A 21,956-nucleotide genomic window follows, 5' to 3' on the forward strand; every position below is an offset into this window, starting at 1 on the left:
TGTTTAAGACCTATTAAAATATAACCTGCTTAGTGCTTTTTTTTGTTTCAAGGTTTACAAAAGTCCTAACAGTTGTTATTCTTAACTTAAAAAACAGGTAAAGCAACCATATTTTTTTTCCTCTAATACTATTTTTGGTTGACAATAGTGGCTTTTTTCTAAACTTGTACATCAAATCATTTCTTTAACAGAGAAGCTGCAATAATGGCCCAAACAATATAACACAAGTATGTTCATGTGTGGGAAAACAAAATACAAGCAAGTCTGTTTATGTTTCTTAATGAAGATGAAAACTGATCATGAACTATCATTTTGACAGTCTATACTATCAGGTAAGGGTTGATCGAACACCAAATGGAGTAAAATGAACACAATTAACTTCAAGCTATGATGCCCATCTTGCATCTTGCAATTACTGCTTCCAAAACTATATGTACTCAGGAAGGCCACAGTTGGAAGTTTTCAGAGCTCTCACATGGCTTGATCTTAACACCGTGACATCTATTGCTATATGGTTGTAGGATTACTAGGTTTTCCTTCATGATCTGTTTGAAGGTTTTCCTACATCTCTGGCTTTATAAACAGAATATCTGCAGATTTAGCGGCCTCAGAATAATTATCTTGAGAATCTTTGTTAAGTTCTCAAAAAAATGGAGTAAATCTTCTATTTTTAATTGTGTGTTCATAAACAAACCCCATGGTTCAAAGTTTAAATGCAGTTTTAAATTTGTGCTGCATAAACTGGAAGCATTGTCACAGGTCTGCTTAGATTCAACTGATAGAAGTCAAGAGTCTCCTGGTATGATTGTCTTTCTAAGAATGCAGCTGAGGATGCAGTCAAAGCTTTTGGCTAAAGCTTTGGTTCATTTGCTGTCGGGTGTTGTTCATTCACAAACGAGAGAGGAAGTGTCTCCTATAAGCAAACTTTGGTAACAGAAGATGACACTAAGCAGATCTTAGCACTAAAAACTTTTTTTGCTTCAGTTCTTAAAAAGAGGCTCAAGTGCAACCAGAAAGCAAAGGCAACTTCTAATAGCCAAAAAAAAAAAAAAAAAGGCAGCAAGATTAGGGAAGGAACAAACTGGACCATTGTCTCTTTATCTCCAAAAGCTTGGCAGAAGTCACTCAAAGTTTACTCTCTTTGAGTAGCATTGCCTGTACTTGTGTTGGTAAATAAAATCCAGCCAGGACCGCTTCTGGCTTCTTGTCCTAAAGCCAAATAGCACAGCATAGCAAAATGTGTATCCATATAGCTCAGCTCTTTCCCACCGCAACAGGATGGTTGCCCTATCTTTCCTTCAGCCTTTTGAAGGAAGTGTTGAATACAGTATCAGTAAGATTTTAGTTACAGTGGAGTAATTTTAAGCAGAGAAATACAGCCTGAACTTGAACTGCCTAATCAGCCTGGCCTTATAGGCTTCTCATCTCATATCTGCAAGATAGTTCATGAAGTTATCAATTTTTGATAATAATGAAACACTGCTAACAAAAACAACTCAGCTTTTTTATTAGCTGAACAAATATACAAAAGGAATTAAAAATGTGTATATGGAGCAAAAAGAAAAATACACTTCGACTAACAAGTCCTAAATTATTTGTATCAAAGGTTTGACCTTCACTGTACAGGGCTCCATAAAGCCTCAAAGGTACATTCAAAGTGACAGAAAAACTATTACATGATTTTAAATGGAGACATAATAATGGTGTAGCTCGTTTAGGAGCCATAGCTTTTGCAACACTTTGGGTATTGATAGGACTAGGGGGAATGGATCCAAGCTAGAGGAAGATAGATTTAGATTAGACATTAGGAAGTTCTTCACCATAGAGGTGGTGAGACACTGGAACAGGTTGCCCAGGGAGGTGGTGGCAGCCCCATCGCTGGATGTTTTTAAGGCCAGGCTAGATGTGGCTCTGGGCAACCTGATCTAGTGGAAAGTGTCCCTGCCAATGGCAGGCAGGTTGGAACTAGATGATCCTTGAGGTCCCTTCCAACCCTGACAATTCTGTGAACATGTTTTTGGTTGCTGAGCAGCTTTATGAAATGTAGAAGGAAAACGGTGACATTTCTATCAGTTTTGCATGACTGTTCAAATTCCATAAGCTTAAATGGATTTTAGCTGTTTAACAAAAGAAAACCTGACAAGCTACCCTCAATTAGCCTTTAATCCTTAGGCTTCAGAACATTCCAAAAATCTACAAAATTTTAACTTAATTAAAAGCTTTAATTACACAGTAGCTCAAAGCAGTTCCATCACACTATTTAACTAGTTCTAGAAAGGATTCAGATTTTTCAAATTAGGAAAAAATTTCTATATGAAATTATTTTACTAGTACTTTGCTATTATATTTCTATCAGACAGAGATGGCTCCCTAGGCTACCTTTAAAAAAAAAAAATCTCTAAATCACTCATAATGCTAGAACACCTTAACAAAAGTCTGCCTCTTTTCAGACTACATTTCAAATTTTGCTTTACCTCTTTTAAGGAGAAAAACTGGAAACTAGTATAACAAGACATGTACATCAATACAGCTAGGACACACATGGCATCAGTTGTGCTAAGCTTCTACTTAAACTAGTACCACGTAGCCCCTTCTTGAACTTTGGACATGCTATAGTATTTTGTATGGTAGATAATCTTTGGGATTCATGGTAACTCAGTTGTTGCACAAAGACTATCACATATATCTAATGAAGAAGATTGCAGAAAGAACCTTCTCACACAAGATGAGGCTCCAATCAAGGACAAAGAAGGATTTTGTTATGATGAGGGTGGTAAGACACTGGAACAAGTTGCCAGCAGCAGCTGTGGATGTCCAGTTCCTAGAATTGTTCAACACCAGTTTGGATGGGGCTTTGAACAAACTGATCTAGTGGAAAATATCCCTTGTCCATGGCAGAGGGGCAAGACTAGAGGACCTTTAAATGTCCCTCACAACCCAAACCATTCTATGATTCTATAAGACCCCAACAAAGTACATTACTGAAGTACTAAAGCAGATTTTCCCATAATCTATATTTTCAGATGCCACAGGTCACGGTTTGAAATGATGATCAAGCAACACGAATAATGTTGTTTTTTTTTTTAGCTATAAATATGTGCTGGCTTATAATCCCTCCTTGGCTTCAGTCAAAAAGCATCTCATGATCACAAATACACCAGCTAAAATATATTCTGTGCACCACCTCTCCTCAGTCAGCAGCAAGCTGAGGAAAACGATTCTTATTGCTTTGCATAATTCTGAGGATACAATAAAACGATTTTGAGATATTCCAAATAGTTAAACATATCTGCATGTGAAAACAGAACAGTTATTTAACAATGAAAGACAACTCTTTGATTCCAGGAAGAAGTTGTTATTAAAGATCAGTAAAAGGAAGCTGAAAACTACTCTTCTTCCATGAAGTCAATTTTCAACATATTCTAATTAATGTACTATGCTGACCAATGGTTTGTACTCCAACACATTCTAAACTAGAACTGCAACAAATCTCTTCTCCAAAAGCTCTCATTTAGAAGAATAGTTTTAAAATATGAGCAATCATCTGTTTAAATAGAACTTTAGGGCTTAACTGGTCTAGGGCCTGTTTATGCCTTCTGCTCAATTTATCTGCAAGAACCTCAAATAAAACTCAGAAATCAGCAGAATTTTTATTTCATTTCTCAGGAAAGGTTTATTTTTAAGACAGGGATTGACAGCTGGAATTAAACTAAGTCTCACTACTTACCTGTATTCCATGGTCTTTCACATGACCACTTGATTATAAAACCTCATCCACTCCTTGTGTTTCTGTAGCTCAGTCTGGCAACTTACTTCTTAGGTGAGGACCAAATAACAAAATATTGCCCTATGGTTTGCTGGAAATTTGTTTGTTAGCACAGTTAATTGCACACATTTGCTCATCAGCACTGTATCAGGTAGACCCATAGCACTGCACAGCAATAGCATTGTACGTCACAGCCTATGGGCATACCACTGAGTCGCTTTTCCTTCTAATTTTGTTTGGTGCTCTGGGGCACTATCCAGGGTAAGATGAAAACAGATGACTTTGTTATCTCTTTATATGCCCTGAGAAGCTCTGAGGTTGTTAAACTTTTAGTGCCAATTCTCCACCTTACAGAATACTAATTTCCATCTCTTTTATTAGCTCTTTCTTTGCATTAGGTCCATGAAGCCATCAGGAAAAATATCACCTTATCATCACATCTGTACTGTAGCCAAGAGCTATTTGGAAACTCTGATTTGAAGGGACCTTTCAGATAGCAGGGTTGCAGAATAAAGGGACCATTACAGCACAATAAAGTTCATCCTGTTGTATGCGTGACCACAATAAACACAAGAAAGCAAGGAACCTTACTATCTTCCACATTCCTCGTCCTTCTCTTTTAAGAGCACATCTCTTAAGGTATAAATAAATCCAGGTCTACCATTTAAAACAAACTTCAACAATGAGCAGCATCATATCATATTATCAACAGAAGTATTTTCCCTTTCAGATGCATGATGTGCATATAGTAAGGATTTGAAGACTTCTGGTTTTTTATAATGTACATGTTATGTCCAATGAAAGGGAACAATTCAACATGTATCATAAACAATATGCACCAAGACCAGATCCACACCGTAATATAGCAAAAAAAGGCCACAAAATGGAAAACAGAATGCTGCCCAAATCTCAGTTTTTACAATAATAGCACAAAACAAAACAAGTAAAAAGCAGTAACAAAGACATGAAGGCTTTATCAACAAATACAACATTTATCTTTCAAGACCTATTTTATTATCATTTCATGTATTTATCATTTGAATCAGTGAGGGACTTTAACAAAACAGGTATCCCTGCCCATGGCAGGGGCATTGGAACTAGATGATCCTTGTGGTCCCTTCCAACCCTGACTGATTCTATGATTCTAAAACTTTTTAAGAATATTAAAAAAGCTTTTTTAAGAATATAAAAAAAGCATAGCTCACACTGACTCCAAAGAATGAAAATGGAAAAGAAAAAAGTAACCCTTGAAAATTAAGAACATTCTTTAAACATGTTCTTCCCCTTTTCAAAGACTAATAAAGGAGCCAGCATTCAGTTCAGTAAAGCAGTCTGTTTCACATAACTTGAGATTTTTTAACTTCAAAATGCTACCACAACAGACATTGAGACACAGATATGTCTCTAACACAGAAGACATGACTTCACCAGAATGAAAATATTCAAATGCTTTTCAGCCTTTATACTTGTGCACTGCTGATATACCTATTTTAGGACCATGAGGCTAAAAAAAGTTATATTTAAATTAATTATTACAGTATATATTCATCCATAGACAGAAACTGATCTAGCAATGTACCAAGTTGAAATAGTCTTCAGTGATTCTTCAGCATGTGATATGTGGAACATTCAGAGAATTAAAGAAAAAAAAAAGCTAAATAAAAATCATAATACCCCTGAGACACTGACAAGTGTTACATCTAATTTGCCTGATAGGAAGCTGTGATTATGAATTATCCATGGACTTGCATCTGAACTACAAACTTAGCTTTTTTTTGTCTTCTATTCCAGTTGTTTACCTGTGATTCTACTAAAAAGGGCCACTACTATTACGAGGATATCCAAGTTGAAACTAGCTGGTTTCAGAACTGCAGTATAAATGTGCGCAAACTGCATATTCCCTTCTTCAATACACTGGTCACTAGCTCCTGCTGGAGATGGAATACTTCATTATGGAGATCATTAATCCGTTTCCCTATGCAATTCCTTTTAATGTGCAAGAAATTGCAGGCTGGGATCACAGCTCATCTGCAGAAGGCACAGAAGTCCTATACACAGTCCAATTTTATAAGAGTTTGAGCACCTATCAACTGTGACCACACTGACACAGAGGACAACTTTTGCAATGTTTTTGCCTTCCAGATTATTGGTTTTAAGTCACATGTACTTACCATTTATCTTGTGGCAGGTTTAAAGTTATGCTGCCTTTGATTTCATCCCCAAAGCGCAGATACCCTAGAGTAGCTAATGAGATATACAAGGTCATGACTATTCCCATGCCAACGTTCAGTGCCTGTGGGAAACGTGTGCTGTCCTTCATTCTGTTTTCCAGCGGGAGTACCTTGAAATGAAAGGAGAATCAATTACACTTTATGTCCTCACATATTTTTCTCTCCCCCTCCCCCTTTCGAAGCCAATTTCCAAAATTTAAGTGAGTTTATTAATAAGTAAGACTACTCTACAATAATGTTTTATAACCTGAAAGAACACAATGTTTTATGCACTGAATAGAAATGTGCAGTTACTGAACAGCTCCCATCTTGACAGGAAAACTGCACCATTGCGGAAATATAAAGCAGTATTTATAGGTTAGAAAAACTGACAAGAGAAACTTACCATGCCCAGAGAAAAATACATAAACAATATGAGTAACTCAAATGTTTCTGTAACAGAATTGTTGCAAATCCAAGGGTAATTCTATTTTTATTAGGTGTGTTTGCACGACCAGTCTCCATCACAGAAAAATATACTAGACACAAGCTCATGCTTAGTTGTCAGCCCCAGTTCTCCCCAAGCAGAGGGAAGCTTGAGTTCATGAGTACAAGAAGACATACCCACACTCTTTCTCAGTTTGCTGACAGAGGTAGAGACGGGCACATTAAACTGCTTTTCCTAAACACAGTGTAGGTGCTTTAAGCCTGTACTGTAGTCAAGTGAGTTTTCTGGGCTTGCCATAAATTCAGAGTGAAGATAAAGGCACCACAACCGCATGCAGTTTGCATGCCGTTTGCTGGAGAGACTGCCTTCTACCAATACTGTATAACCTACAGAAAGTTTGAACTTAAGTTTTCAGCCACCAACACAAACCTCCCAAGCAAAGCAGGAAATCCAATTAACAAGCTCCCACGCTGCTCTTCCCACCTTTCACCAGCATAGCAAGTTCTTTTATGTCTTAAGATACAAGCTGAAAGTAAGTGGATGGTCCTAGACAAGCATACTTCCCTCATGTCTTTCAGAAGAACTACACACTCATCTCAAGACACTCGATATCAGATATAAATCAAGATTAAAACAACTTTGTATGCCCACATATAAGTAAAATGTCTGATCTTCTGTAATGAAGACTGGTAATAATAGAGCTAGTCAAGTTAGTCAATAGAATAAAGAATGCAGTTCAGCTTATCTCTCAGTAGACATGTAGGTTACATTTGATTATGCCACTGGAATTAAACAAGCTTGTCATCTCTGGGTAACACTTGTGTCCAGTCTTACAGAGATAAAACAGTTTCAGGGCAACAGCAGCCCTGTAAAAGCTACTGTCTACCATGCAAAATAACTGTTTTAATGACTGAACATTTACTGTTTTCAACTTAACCAATGTAAGTTATGAAAAAAGCAGATTTCGCTCACTAATTAACAAACAAATTGGTATATTTGAATTGCTGCCCTATTATTTTCTATAGGACAATCATTCCTTTCCTCTTGCTCAACCACTGACTGTCACTTCCTGACCTATTGTGGAATATCACCACTGCCAATCCATCACATATTGTTCTATTTCTTCCATACTACAAATCCCAAAGACGTCATTTTACAGTTGGGAACAAAGAGATCTCTAAAAAGATATACACTTGGAGGCACTTCCAAATTTTCATTGATTTAATTAAACATCTTAACTGAGGATCTTCTGTATATAATTCAGAGCCTTCAATTCTGACATTTTTCCTCCAGAAAGCAATCTGAGCTTGGAATGAAACTTCACCTAGTAGAGACAAGGAAGAGTTTCAAAAAGTAATTTTTAAATGACACATTTGAGCAATGGAAAAAAATACAAAAGGTGACATGTGGCTAGAAGTATTTCTTTACTGCCACACAAGCAAAATGCATACATTCCTCTAAATTAATTAAGCTCTGTGTCCATGAAGTACCTATCAAGTCATCCTTTTATATTTCACAGTCAAAAGGTGCCAGATGGGGACAGACAGCACTTCAGCTTCTTTTGTCCTCAGTTGCAGTTAAGATTGTTTTAGTATACCTCCTTATTAAGAGTTCTGAACTATGCAAATTACAGGCAATTTTTATCTTCATATGAGTTTCCCACTCTTGACTTCCTATAACTAGATAACACTTGCACCTAGACCAGTAATAAAAGCACTCATTCAGCAGGTACCCATTAATTCTTTGGTGACTAGAACGGGAATATATTTACAGCATAAGTTGTGCAATGCTCTGCAGCATCTGGGATTCTTAACTGGCATAAACTGCTATAGTAAGATCTAATTCCAAACTACATTATCTCTGCAGAGATTTAATGGCAACTGCTTGCCCAGATAGCCATCTTACAGATATCAGCGGTCTCTTAATAAGTTCACTGGCCCAGAGATTTGATTTCCCAAGTCTCCGGCATTCATTTCAGACATTCCTGGCAGAAGGAGGCCAGTGAACTCAGACACACATGCCAGACATAAAAAAAAAAAAACAAAAAAACTTACATTTTTCAACTATAACTCCTGGTAAGAAAGGGATCCTAGAAACTGCCTACCCCTCTGAAACTGCAAAAGCAACTGTAGGGGACCACTAATGGAGAAAATCTTCCTGTGGTTTCACAGTCAGGGGGAGCTCAAGTCAAAGACTACAAGGCTGCTCATTATGATGCCTTCATTCAGACAAAAAAAGCCCTGCAGGCTATTCACAAAAATGCAAAGAAAGAAACCTCCTACGTTTTGGATGCATCTTCAATTGAAATAGCATGTGTGTGATATTATGTGTGATAAATACTGGCTATAGCCATTCTGAAAGAAAGACATTAAAAGAAAATAAATGTTGAGAAACTTCACCTGGACACCGTGTGCAGTTTTGGTGACCTAGGACAAGATAGACATTGACATGAGGGGGAAGTCGAGCTGAGTGGTCAAGGTGGCTAGCAGGCTGGAGTACATGAGAAGCTGTGAGGTGAACAACTCATGCTGAAGGCTAGGGCAGGGAATCTCCTTGAAGCTTTCAGCTAACCAAAGGAAGAGAGGTCTTGCAGAGAAGACAGAGTCAATTTCTAAGAGGTGCTCTGTCAAAGAATGAGAAATAACAGTGACTAGTTGCAATAAGGAGAATTTTCAATTGGATATAAGGGAAAATAATTTTATAAATAGAACAGCTAATTGCTGGCAGAGGCTACCGAGAGAGTGCAGACCTCCATTCTCAGATACTTTCATAGCTCAGCTGGATAAAGTCTGAGGAAACAAAGCCAACTGAAGGTAAACCTTATTTTGAGCAGCAGACTTGACCACCTCCAGAGGTCCTTTCCAACTTAGTTTTTCTGTGTATCTATGGATGAATGTTATCTCCAACATTATTCATAGGTCATATGTGAAAAAAACCTGAAAAATGTATTATTATGAGAAATTCAATCTAGACATCAATATGTGAATTGGAGAAATGTGAAATCAATAGAATAAAGAGCAAGTACTGTTTACAGTTCCTCACAGGCAACCTACAACTATTGCTCTGTTCTATTCTTAGCAGCTCTTTCTACTTTATTTTTCAGTTATTAACCTTATTGCATTTTAAAACAGGCAGACAAGATTATCATATAATTAGCTATCTGAAACAGAGTTCAGAAAGGAAAACAAAGGACCAGTTCTATGTTCAATGTGCTTGATTCCAGAGGAATCGTTCAAATTATTATTTTTTTAAGTATTTCTAACTGCAGTATGAAGCTCCACATTTCTCCAAGAAAACAAAGACTTAATTAATTAATTGGGAAAAAAAAAAGCCATTTACAACGATTATAGCACAATTCATAGAATCATAGAATCAGTCACGGTTGGAAGGGACCACAAGGATCATCCAGTTCCAACCCCCCTGCCATGGGCAGGGACACCTCACACTACATCAGGCTGGCCAGAGCCTCATCCAGCCTGGCCTTAAACACCTCCAGGCATGAGGCCTCAACCACCTCCCTGGACAACCCATTCCAGGCTCTCACCACTCTCATGGGGAAGAACTTCTTCCTCACGTCCAGCCTGAATCTCCCCACTTCCAGCTTTATTCCATTCCCCCTAGTCCTATCACTACCTGATAGCCTAAAAAGTCTCTCCCCAGCTTTCTTGTAGGCCCCCTTCAGATACTGGAAAGCCACAATAAGGTCACCTTGGAGCCTTCTCTTCTCCAGACTGAACAGCCCCAATTCCCCTGAGTATATTAACTATTGCTTTTTAGCTATCTGTTAAATCAAGTCTTACTCATTAAACTCAAGGAAGTCACTTGATGCACACTAATGAGTAGGTCAAAATAAAACCCACATCATCTAAACACATGATCCCACATCAATCTCACTTTAACATTACAACTTTCATTTATAATTAATTTAAGGAAAAGATACACCAAAAAAAATATAGAATAATACTCTCATTAGCTAAAAGCACATGAACATACTTATGTCATGAAATTATATTTTTAAATGCTAATTTCTCCTGCTTAACCTTTAGTTAGTACCAGAACTAGATCTGCCTCCAGTCTTAACAGATGAGCAGGATGCTAATGCAGCCTCCCCTGCATCACTCAGTCCAGGAGAGAGCATCCATTCCCAGCTTCAGCAGAGAGCCTTCCTAAATTGAGGCACTCTCTCTGAGCAGCAGTAGGTGCTTTGAGACAGTTGCTGTCACTGCAGAATATGCTTCTCTTGACAGTACTGATCCCCAAAGAAATTACACAAAGAACTTGAGCCAGGTTTTATATAGTATCCACTATCACCTGCTCCAGAAAAGCTGAAAAGTTCTTTATCTCACAGGATTAATATGAAGCCAAGTAACAACCAATTATACATAATTACACAAACTCCCTACGCTGTTAAATTTCATCAGGATCCAAAAGATCCATGTAGTGCTCATAAGAAGACAGAGCCTGATGGCACATATGACATAAGCCAGTGCTTGTTCTGACACAAACCACACACCACTGGTTCTCTCTCTTTCTAATACTTGCATCATAACAGGTTCTCACCACAGAGATATTGCATCAATTCAGTACCTCACACTAAATGTTTCTACATTGTTTTATGCTTGTTCAAACAACTTTTTCTACTATAGCAGGCAGTATCATTAATCTAATAAAAAAAAAATCCTCCCACATTCTTCAGACCTACAACCTCTCATGACATATACAACCATTGCACAATCTAGCGACAGGAACAGGATAGTCAAAGAATAGTGACAGGATGGTCAGGGAAAGCTTTGGACAATAGTCTTCCTTCCCAAGCAGAATCACCAGAAACAGAATGTTGAAGGCAAGAGTTTCAGAGTTCTGAACATTTTTTAATTTATTTTACTTTAATGTGTCTTTTCCCTGCTTCTGATTTCCATGCTCTGCTTTCTTCATGCTCTTTCTCATCCAGTTCACACTAGACCCATCATAGCACTAAACACCTATGAAAATCAGGTATTTTAGACAAAACTAGTCCTTTTCATAATTTCTCTTTCCTATCTGCTCTTTTTCTACATACTCTGCCTCACATAGGTCTTCCTTATTGTTTTGTGAGACACTGACACATCACTACTATTCTCTTCCTTGAAAAGTAATACTTGATTCCTTTATCAACCTTTGGTTTCTTAATTTTCAAAATAAGCATAATCCATCTCCCTTTCATCCACCAAATAAACTCAAAAATACCCACAATTTACTGGCAAAGAGTATAGTCAAATCTTTGAAATACCCTGCCTAATCTATCCTCCATTATGGAAAGTATCTTCTCCCTTTCATTTCAAGCTCCATGAAGTAGGTATAAACATCCCCCAGTAATATACTGTCTCCTCATTCCTGGCCTTGAATACCTCACTACACCCAGTCCTTCTACAACTAAGCTGCAGGGGACTGTCTAATTTTAATCAGAAATCTCTTTTATACAATGGAACCAAAAAAAATGCCAGAAGAGAATTCAGCCTCCAGATAATCAGATAAACTGTGATTTAATTGTCATGGCCACTAAAAACTAATCTTGCAATGGATGACTTAATCACAGACATGTTTAATACATATGGTCATCTTTCCCTTTTTCAGGAAATACCACTAAAATGGCAAGAATGAAGCAATCCTCCAACACCTGAGATTAAGTATTTCATATAGAAGAGACAACTATACAGAGGCTTTTATTAGTTTAAGGTACAGACAACTCAAGAATTTTTGAAAATTAAAGCAAATATATTTATCAACAACTACCCCCCCCCAAAAAAAAAAAACAGTCCATCTGTAATCATGTCTGCAACAAAATAAAACACTTTTATTCAAAGCAAAAAAAAAAAAAAAAAAAAAACACGAGAAAGCTGATATCCAAGGTATTCGATGTATGTAAACATAAATTCTACCTAATCCCCAAAGATACAAGATTGAATCCTAAGTAGAACCATTCAGCCTAGACCTTGTCCATTTCTTCTTGTCTGCAGAACATATGAATGAATTCATCTGTTCACTGAAAGGTGAATTTACAAACCTAAGGTGTAGTGTGAAATGGTCTGCAGGGAAAGTTTCTCTAAGTAAAACAATGAGCATAGCATATGTCTATTACATTGCTATGTTTTCCTTGCCTGGCCTTGTCTTTCACTGTACAAAAAAATTCTTACACAATGCTTTTAGCAACAAGTTTTTATTCCATCACTTTTAGATATATTTTTTAAGCTTGCTCTCAAGAGAGATACAGAACATCACTATTTTGCAACAAGTGCAATAAACAATTTAATTTTCCTTAACAGATCCCTCATGACTGCAAATAAAAGGAAGACTACTATTACCCAAGGAAAGATGCAAGCTAGATGATGACTGTACATCAATTTTTATAGTAAAAGACTTAGAGCAAATAAATAGAGAAGGCAAGTTCTCATTACAGAACACTACCTTCTGAAATATGCTGAGCAATTCCGTATCACTCCAAAACCCAATCTTCCCAGATTCTAGCAAAGCAGCTTCCTACGTGTTTCACCAGGAAAAGGAATTACTCATATCCACAAAAAACACAATTGCCTAATTCTGATGACCTTAATTTAACAATGCATGAAGGAATTCTTTAAATCCTGCTTAGCTTGCCATCCAAATCTAGCATTTTCTCCACAGATTCTTCTTTCCTTTCAACTTTTTCATGATTTAAGAGCTTATTTATCACTCCATTATGACATCTATTTAATCTTTAGCTATGCAAGTTTGTGTATCATCATGTCTCATCTGACTATGTGAATAAAATATTAAATAATTCCCTACAATGCAACCCAAAAACTAAAAAGCAGCATCTTAGTTCTGTCACTATTTTTAAATACCTGTCCTGTCAAAAATCACTTAAGTGTTACATGTTTTGCTGTCCTTTACATCAATATGCAATTTTACTCAGCAAAGATATATGTCAATGGAAATTTATGTTCTTAACTAATGAGATAGTTCTGGCCACAACCCAGTTTTACTCCTCACCCCCAGCCACTGTATTTGGAACTGTAACCTACAGACTGCACAATATATTCTAAAATGTCTTCTGTAATTTATGATACTCTTTAACTTATGCTACTCTCAAAATTCCTGCAAGTCATAAAAGAACATACAAGTTAGAAACACAGCTGCTGCTGTATATTTCATTGCAATAATACAAATAGTAGTATAGCAGAAGCCAAACAGTTTCTGAATGTTAATCTGTTTCAATGCAAACAGTTTAAAGAAAACAAATTTTAAAATAAAAAAAAAAAAATCACAGAATCATAGTTGGCTTGAATTAGAAGGGACCTTAAAAATCATCTAGTCCAAACACCCTGCCATGGGAAGGGACACCTCCCACTAGACCAGGTTGACTAAAGCCTTATCCAGCTCAGCCTTAAAACACTTCTAGGAATGAGGCATCTACAGCTTCTCTGGGCATCCCATTCCTGTGCCTCAGCACCCTCATAACAAAGAACCTCTTCCTAATCTCTAATCTCAATCTACCCCGTTCTTGTTTAAAAATGTTGCCCCTTGCCACCACCACATACCCTTATAAAAAGTCCCTCTCCAGCTCTCCTGTAGACCCCCTCTTCAGGTACTGGAAGGCTGTTATAAGGTCTCCCTAGAGTCTTCTCTAGACTGTATAGACCCAACTCCCTCAGCCTGTCCTCACAGGAGAGGAACTCCAGCCTTCCAATATTTTCATGGCCTTCCTCTAGACCCTCTCCCAACAGACCCATATCCTTCTTGTGCTGGGGGCTCCAGAGTTGGACACATTACTCTTGGCAGGATCTCAAAAGATCAGAGTAGAGAAGTAGAATCACCTCCCTTGACCTGCTGGGATGCATCTTTTGATGCAACCCAGGATACATTTCGGTTTTGGGGCTGCTAGCACATGTTGCCAGCTCATGCCAAGTGCCTCATTAACAAGCACCCTAAGTCCTTCTCTGCAGGACTGCTCTCAATCCACTCATCACCTAGCCTGTATTTGTGCTTCAGATTGCCCCAACCCAGGACCATGCGCTTTGCCTTGTTGAACTTCATGAGCTTGGCAGGGGCTCACTTCTCCAGCCTGTCAAGATCCCTCTAGATGGCATCCCTTCCCTCGAGCGTGCAGGCCGCACCACACAGTTCGGTGTTGTCTGCAAATCTGCTTAGGGTGCACTCAATCTTACTGTCCATGTCACCAACAAAGATGTTAAACATCACCAGTCCCAGTACTGCTCCCTGAGGGACTCCACTCGTCAACAAAACAGAAATAACTGGCATAGGGAAGAGCATGAATGCAGTCCCTCACTTCCACAAATCATGCAGTTGAGGTTCCTGCACTTGGGGAAATCACCAGGGGTCACACATCCAGAGTGCAGGGGATAAGCTTTTCCCTGAGGAAAATGCCTGCCTGATGATCATGGTGTCTCCCTTGACAGGTAAATAAAAAAGCATCTTCTCAAAAGATCTTTGTACTTTTATCCAAAATGCTTTTCCACTTGTGTTGCTGAAACATCTAAAGTGACACAGAACAAAATATATACATATATAGCAATGTCCTGTATGGGGCTGAGCAAAATATCCATGGCTGCTGAAATTAAAAAATAAATTACAATATTTTTTGTCAAGGATAAATGATTATCACAGGAAATAAACAGGATTAAGCATTCTGCAAAGTTTTACAATTCCAAATACAGAAACTTCTCTATCCTGGGGTAAAGAACATTGAAAACTACCAAGCATATTTCTGGATCAAGACAGTTAAATACCAACAAAACCCAACAGAGAAATCCTAGCAACAGAAAGGGTCTTACAATTCACATCTTACATTTTATCACAACCATCATTCAAAGAAATAATCCCTGCATTCTGAAAAATCAATCCATCCAAAATAGAAGGGAAGACATTGACAACTGTATTTGCTTTTCTTGGAAGAACAGAGTTTCATGCACTTCTATCTGACATGAGAACACAGCACTTTTACAGCTAAACCACTCACCACTTTTTCTGTGAAGCACTCAAGTACAAGACAAACTGAAGAATTCCAGAGACAAGCTGAAAAATGCACAACATACCACTTCCTACTAAAATCCTCTTTGAAATGCCTTTGTCATTAGGACATCTTTTGTTTCCACCTCTCTCATCTATTTTAGGATTTTTCTTCTGCTGCCTTTGAGAAATCAGTGATTTTTAAGCCACAGTTTACTAGAGAGCTATTACTGGTGCTTGCAGAAGTGCTCAGCAGTGGATGATTAGGGCTCTTTTGAATTCACAGAATCATAGAATGGTACAGGCCAGAAGGGACCTCCAAAGGTCATCTAGTCCGACCTCCCCGCAGCCAGCAGGGACATCTCCAACTAGATCAGGTTGCCCAGGGCCTCATTGAGCCTCACCTTGAATATCTTCAGGGAAGGGACCTCAACCACCTCCTGGGCAACCTGTTCCAGCTTTCCACCGCCCTCACAGTGAAGAACTTCTTCTTGATATCCAATATAAATCTTCCCTTCTCTAGTTTGAAGCCATTGCCCCTTGTCCTGTCACTGCAAGCCCTTTTTAACAGTCTCTCTCCATCCTTCCTGTAGGACCCCTTCAGGTACTAGAATTCAGGAGAACATGCATTCATAAAGCTGTTTTGGTTTAGGAACACTATTCTTTAGTGCACAATCAAGATTACTGAGCTTAAAAAGCTCTTTGACAAATATCATAGGTCTCCCCTCAGCCTTCTTTTCCCTAGACTAAACAACTCCAGTTCTCTCAGCTATTGCTCCTAAGAGTTGTGCTCAACAACCTTCACCAGCTTCCCTTCTCTTCTTTGGACTGCTCTAGTACCTCAATGCCATTTTTGTAGTGAGGAGTTGTGTCGGTGTGAGCTGAAATTCCCCCCCCACCAACAATAACCAGGCTAGCTCAGTCTGGAAGCAAATGAAAAGCTGTATTTACAAGCAGAGTCTAAAATCTACAATGAAATGCAATGAATATGTACAAATATACAAAATTCACAACATTCACAAATATATACAATCAACAGAAAAAGCACAATCGATCTCCCTTTGCTTCCCCGCAAGGGGACCCTCCCAAAGGGGCCTCTCTCTCCCAGGAGCTTCCCCCCAGACCCCCCTGGACAGAGAAGCAGAGTTAGTTAAGCAGAAAGTTAACTTAGCTGCCAAGGTCAGTGTGTTATCTTCAGCCAGAAGAGAAGAAGAAACAGCAGCCAGACAGCCTAGCAACTGCCCCCACTGCCGAACGCAGAATGTGCAGAATGCCTACTTTGTTTTGGGTAATAGTTCTTAAACATTTCTATCTATCCAATGGAAGTGTTTAGAACAATCGTTATTTTGCTTTCTTACACCCAATAGTGACTTATTTACATTCTTTCACTTTCTCTGTTCTGAACTTTGCAAGGAAAAATTAAAAAGACAGTTTCAAACCATCACAGGAGTCCAAAACTGAACAAAGTACTCAAGATGTAGCCTCACCAGTACTGAATACAGAGGTAAAATCACATCCCTGGTCCTACTGGTCACACTGTTCCTGGATGGTGGCCAGAGAAGGCCAGGATGCTGTTGGCCTTCCCAGCCATCTGGGCACTAACTCACATTCAGCCAACTATCAAATCAACACCCCCAAGTACCTCTCTGCTGAGCAATTTTCCAGCCACTCATGCCCAAACCTGTAGCGCTGCCAGGCCACTTTTGTCGCAGACAAAATGCAGGAACCAGCACTTGGCTATATTAAAATTCATACAATGGGTTTTGGCTGACCAATCTAGCCTGTCTAGATCCCTCTGCAGAGCCTTCTTACCATCAAGCAGATCAACGCTCCCACCCAATTTGGTGCTGTCTGCAAACTTACTGAGAAAGCACTCGATCCCCTCATCCAGATCATTGATAAAGATGCCAAACAGGACTAGTCCCAATACTGAGTCCTGGGGAACACCACTAATGACCATCCACCAACTGCATTTAACTCCATTCACCATCACTGTTTCAGCCTGGCCACCAAGACAGCTTTTTTACTTATCAAAGTGTCCACCTATCCAGGCCATGAGCAGCCAGTTTCTCCAGGAAAATGCTTTGGGACATGGTGTCAAAAGCTTTACCAAAGTCCAGATAGCCTTTCCTTTATCCACTAAGCAGGTGACCACGTTGTAGAAGGAGATCAGGTTAGCAGTCAAGCAGGACCTGCCTTTCATAAACCCATGACAACTTGGCTTGATCATCTTGTCCTGCATGTACTGCATGAAAGTACTCAGATCTGCTCCATCAGCTTTCCCAGCATGGAAGTCAAAATGACAGGCCTGTAGTTTCCCAGATCCTCCTTTTCTCCCTTTTTGTAGATAGGTGGCTGTCACTTTGGCTAACTTGCAGCCTTCTGGGACCTATCCAGTCAAGCCACGGCTGCTGAAAAATGATGGAAAGTGGCTTAGTGAATGCCTTTGCCTGCTCTCTCAGAACTCTTGGCTGGATTCCATCTGGTCCCATTGATTTGTGTACATCTGTGCAGTACAGTAGGTTATCAGCCATCTCTTCCTGGATAGGGGGGGGATTATTCTGCTCCCAGTCTCTGTCTTCTGGATTCCCAGAACACAAATGGTCCTATTACTAAAGACTAAGGCAAATAACGCATTAAGAACTTCATCCTTTTCCTCATCCTTAGTCACTCTGCTTCCTCCTGCATCTCAGGAGGCTCTCCCTGGTTTAGTGTTGACCCTTCAGTGGTGGGTCAAGGGTCGGACTGGATAATCTTTGAGGTCTCTTCTAATCAGATATATTCTGTGATTCTGTGATAACAGACTACTACCATGATATCAGCCTTGTTGCCCTTCCCACTGATTCTAAGCCATAGACAATGAACTGTATTGTCACTACAGTTATGTTCTAAACATTCGTAACAGTCCCTAATATACAGGGCTACCCCACCACCTCTCTTTGCTTATCCCTTCTGAAGAGCTTGTAGTCATTGATTGCAGCACTCCAGTTGTGTGAGACATCCCACCACATTTCTGTGACAGCTATTTTATCATCCTTTTCCTGTAGCACTGTGGCTTTTAGCTCCTCCCATTTGTTGTCCAGGCTACATGCGTTAGTGTAAATACACTTCAGCTGGGCTAAAGTTCCCAAACATTTTCTCTGGGTGGAAGCCCTAATTCCTACTTGACTGTTCTCAGATATTTCCGTATCTTCTAACTCATCAATAACCCTTGCATTTTTGATGTCCTATGTATCTCCAGCCCCTACCTCCACTTAGATGGTAGAACATGGGTCCTCACTAGCACACCATCCTACAAACACTGGTATGCTTCCCCCGGGCATATCTCTAGCAGGACCAGTGACATTCCTTTCTACATTGAAGTCTAATTTAAAGCTCTTTCAGGATGCTTTTCCCCCTCTGAGACAGGTGTATCCCATCCGTTGCTAGCAGACCTGGCGTTGTGTATACCGATCCCTGACTGAAAAACCCAAAGCCCTGTGGGAACACCAGGCTCAGAGCCACAGTCATCAGATCCCGACACTTACGCTTGGGTATCCTACTGCAAAAACATGCTACAGGAACCCCCACTTTTCATATTCTGACAATACAAGCCTTTGTATCATCTCAAAAGAACACCAGTGAAATTGATACACCTGTGTCTATCGATGGCCCAAGAAGATTTAGATGATGTCACGTTACCTGTCTGACAAATCCAGTCTGGCTTTAAAGACAAGACAGGGCTGTCACTGGGTTTCCTTGATTTTTTTAAAAAGGGTAATATGAATCTGGCAAAAGAATTTTTGACAATGAGGCTTTTATCTCAAAACCACAGGCCTAACAAGCTCATCCACATCACTTCCAAAATCCCCAAAAATGACATTTTACAATTATAATCCACTTAGTTTTTTGGGCTACTTATATCTCCTGGAATTGGTTAGCTGCTACCTAATGTGATTCCAAAGCCTGTCTCTTGGCATACAAATACCACCCTACCTTTTACTGCAAAGCTGTGATATTTAAGTTCAAAAGCAGTTTTAACAGACATCTTCAAGTAACAGAATAAAATATCAGAAGCCTTATTTTCCATACTTGAAATTACTGTTGGAAAGTAACATTTTATTTTTTCTAGGCTAATCAGCATTCAACAGGGAAAAAAACCAAACCAAAACAAAACCAAAAACAAAACCAAAAAACCACACCAAAAAAAGACCAAAAACAAAAAACCCCAAACAAACAAAAAATTATCCCCACCATACTCAACTGTGCAAACTGTACATAGCTCAGCATATTTATATGTAATAAAGAAAAATTATCTTTCTTGTTTAAACATTATGAATCTATTTTCATCCTCCTTTCCCCTGAAGCTTATATTGAAATACCATTTCCACATTTGATTTTGATTTTTATACCTTGAATGAGAAAGGCAACCAGACTTCCACTGCAAAATATTCATTAAGTTTAACTGCTATTATACAAGCATGACATTATGCAAAGCTATTACCTGCACATGATAATGCTGCAGGCATATTTAAGGCTTTGCGTTTACACCCCTCTGAGAAGTATATTCAAGAGGTTTAACTACATTTTAGGCACAGTCTGAAGTTACTTTTTAATTCAAGTAACAAAAATCTCACATTCATTATGAAACAGACCTACTCACCTTTGAAATATGAAAGAGGGTGTTGAATATAGTTCTTACAAAATAATATTACATGTTCTGTGAAAGACACATTTACTCCATTGTATCACCTGCAGCTCTTGTATTCAAGCAGTGTTGTTCTCTTCTGTGGCCTGAACACAAGCCCCATTATTTGCCAGGTAGCATGGCCTGGTACAGGGAGCTCAAAGACAGAAATAAGCTAAAGCAGAGGGAAAGAAGCAGCTGCAGATTCTCCCAAAACAGCCTTGTACTCAGAAAGGTCCACCTTTTCCCCATCTCCTAATAAACATATTATTGCCTTCTGAAGACAAATCTTCAATTTAAAGATTAAAATAAAACTGAGTATCTTATATGGTGTGTTATATTCACTGCAATACTGCATTTCTGTTGCTCTACCATTCAACAAAATGTAATACTACTGCCAATACTACTTTCACAAGGTCACCCTGATAGTCTTAAAATCTTAACTTACACGAGTTGAAATCACAAACTGACTCTGAAGACCTTGAATGATAATCACCAGATTGACAGTACTGAGCTCTCCAGTTGCTGTTTGCTAACTCAATATTAAAGGATCACCGAGTACCCTGATGCCAACTCCTCATGGTAGCACACAGTGATGAGTACCACCCGACTGCCAAGATACTCACAATTTGAAGCAGATACCTTATACCAACCAGCTGTGACCCCATTTTTACAGACAACTCAAGCAGGGAGCAAAGAGTCGAATAGCACAAGCAACAGAGTGCAGCACTTTTTAATCCTGTTACAAGTATCACTCAGAGTTTAGCACGCATTAGCATTAATCAGCCCTTTGATGGCTGTAACCTTATGTCTGCCTTAGTAGTTGTAGCAACAAATGAACAAGTTGCCTGGACTACAGCAGCACAACAGTTGTTCATATCTGCCATCAAACCAGTTTAGATTGATCTCACAGGCAGATATGAGTAGCTCTGTCATCATCACATATATTCTTCTCAAAAATATCTCAAAATAGTTTTTTAACACTGGCTGATGAAATGATTAACTAGCTCTTACTCTTCCACAAGTACTAGCTTCAAGGCACTGCCTTAGTTTATTTGAGATTCTATAGTTCACTTATAAATAGCCTACTCTTCCTCCTTTTAGTTGTTATAGACACAAATCAGTAAAATTAGCCTTCTTAATGTCTATTTATCTAGGGGTCAGCTATAGCCAAAGCAACAATACTCCAAATTACTTCCATACTGCTGACTTTCTTATTACACAGGGACAGCTAATCATCCCCAAACTAATGACATATATTAACCCAAACTCATGTTTTCACACTAACCGCCTAAGATAGAAATATCCCCTCAAGATAAAGAAGTAAATCCTACTAGGAATCTGCTGAATCACTGCACCTCCCTGCAGATGATCCCCATAGAAAACAGGACTTTAGATACCTCCATTTAATTAGTCTCATTAATTTTAATAATTACCGAAGAATTACAGTCATGCTTCAAGTGATTAGATTACTGCTGGATGTTACACAATCACAGAATCAACCAGGTTGGAAAAGACCTTAGAGATCATCAAGTCCAACCTATTACCTAACACCACCTGACAACTAAACCATGGCTCCAAGTGCCACATCCAATCTTTTTTTGAACACCTCCAGGGACAGTGACTCCACCACCTCCCTGAGCAGCACATTCCAATGGCAGATCACTCTTTCTGTGAAGAACTTTCTCCTCACCTCAAGCCTAAACCTCCCCTGGCACAGCTTGAGACTGTGTCCTCTTGTTCTGGTGCTGGTTGTCTGGGAGAAGAGACCAAACCCCTCCTGTCTACAACCTCCTTTCAGGTAGTTGTAGAGAGCAATAAGGTCTCCCCTGAGCCTCCTCTTCTCCATGCTAAACAACCCCAGCTCCCTCAGCCTCTCCC

At 39.0% G+C, this 21,956-nt stretch overlaps 1 protein-coding gene and 1 non-coding gene across 2 annotated transcripts in view; both read right to left on the reverse strand.

The window, feature by feature from the left end:
• The window catches only part of SLC36A4 (solute carrier family 36 member 4), a 98,795-nt gene that overhangs the window by 52,928 nt on the left and 23,911 nt on the right, over positions 1–21,956 (reverse strand). Inside the window, exon 8 of the mRNA XM_054383875.1 lies at positions 5,938–6,107. Within this exon, the coding sequence (XP_054239850.1) occupies positions 5,938–6,107 (170 nt within the window). The remainder of the gene's footprint in view (positions 1–5,937; positions 6,108–21,956) is intronic.
• On the reverse strand, positions 14,701–14,867 carry LOC128974974 (U1 spliceosomal RNA). Its single transcript, XR_008489326.1, has one exon. It is a non-coding gene; the product is annotated as a U1 spliceosomal RNA (small nuclear RNA).

The sequence above is a fragment of the Indicator indicator genome, chromosome 1, assembly GCF_027791375.1.
Source record: "Indicator indicator isolate 239-I01 chromosome 1, UM_Iind_1.1, whole genome shotgun sequence".
Classification (NCBI taxonomy): domain Eukaryota; kingdom Metazoa; phylum Chordata; class Aves; order Piciformes; family Indicatoridae; genus Indicator; species Indicator indicator.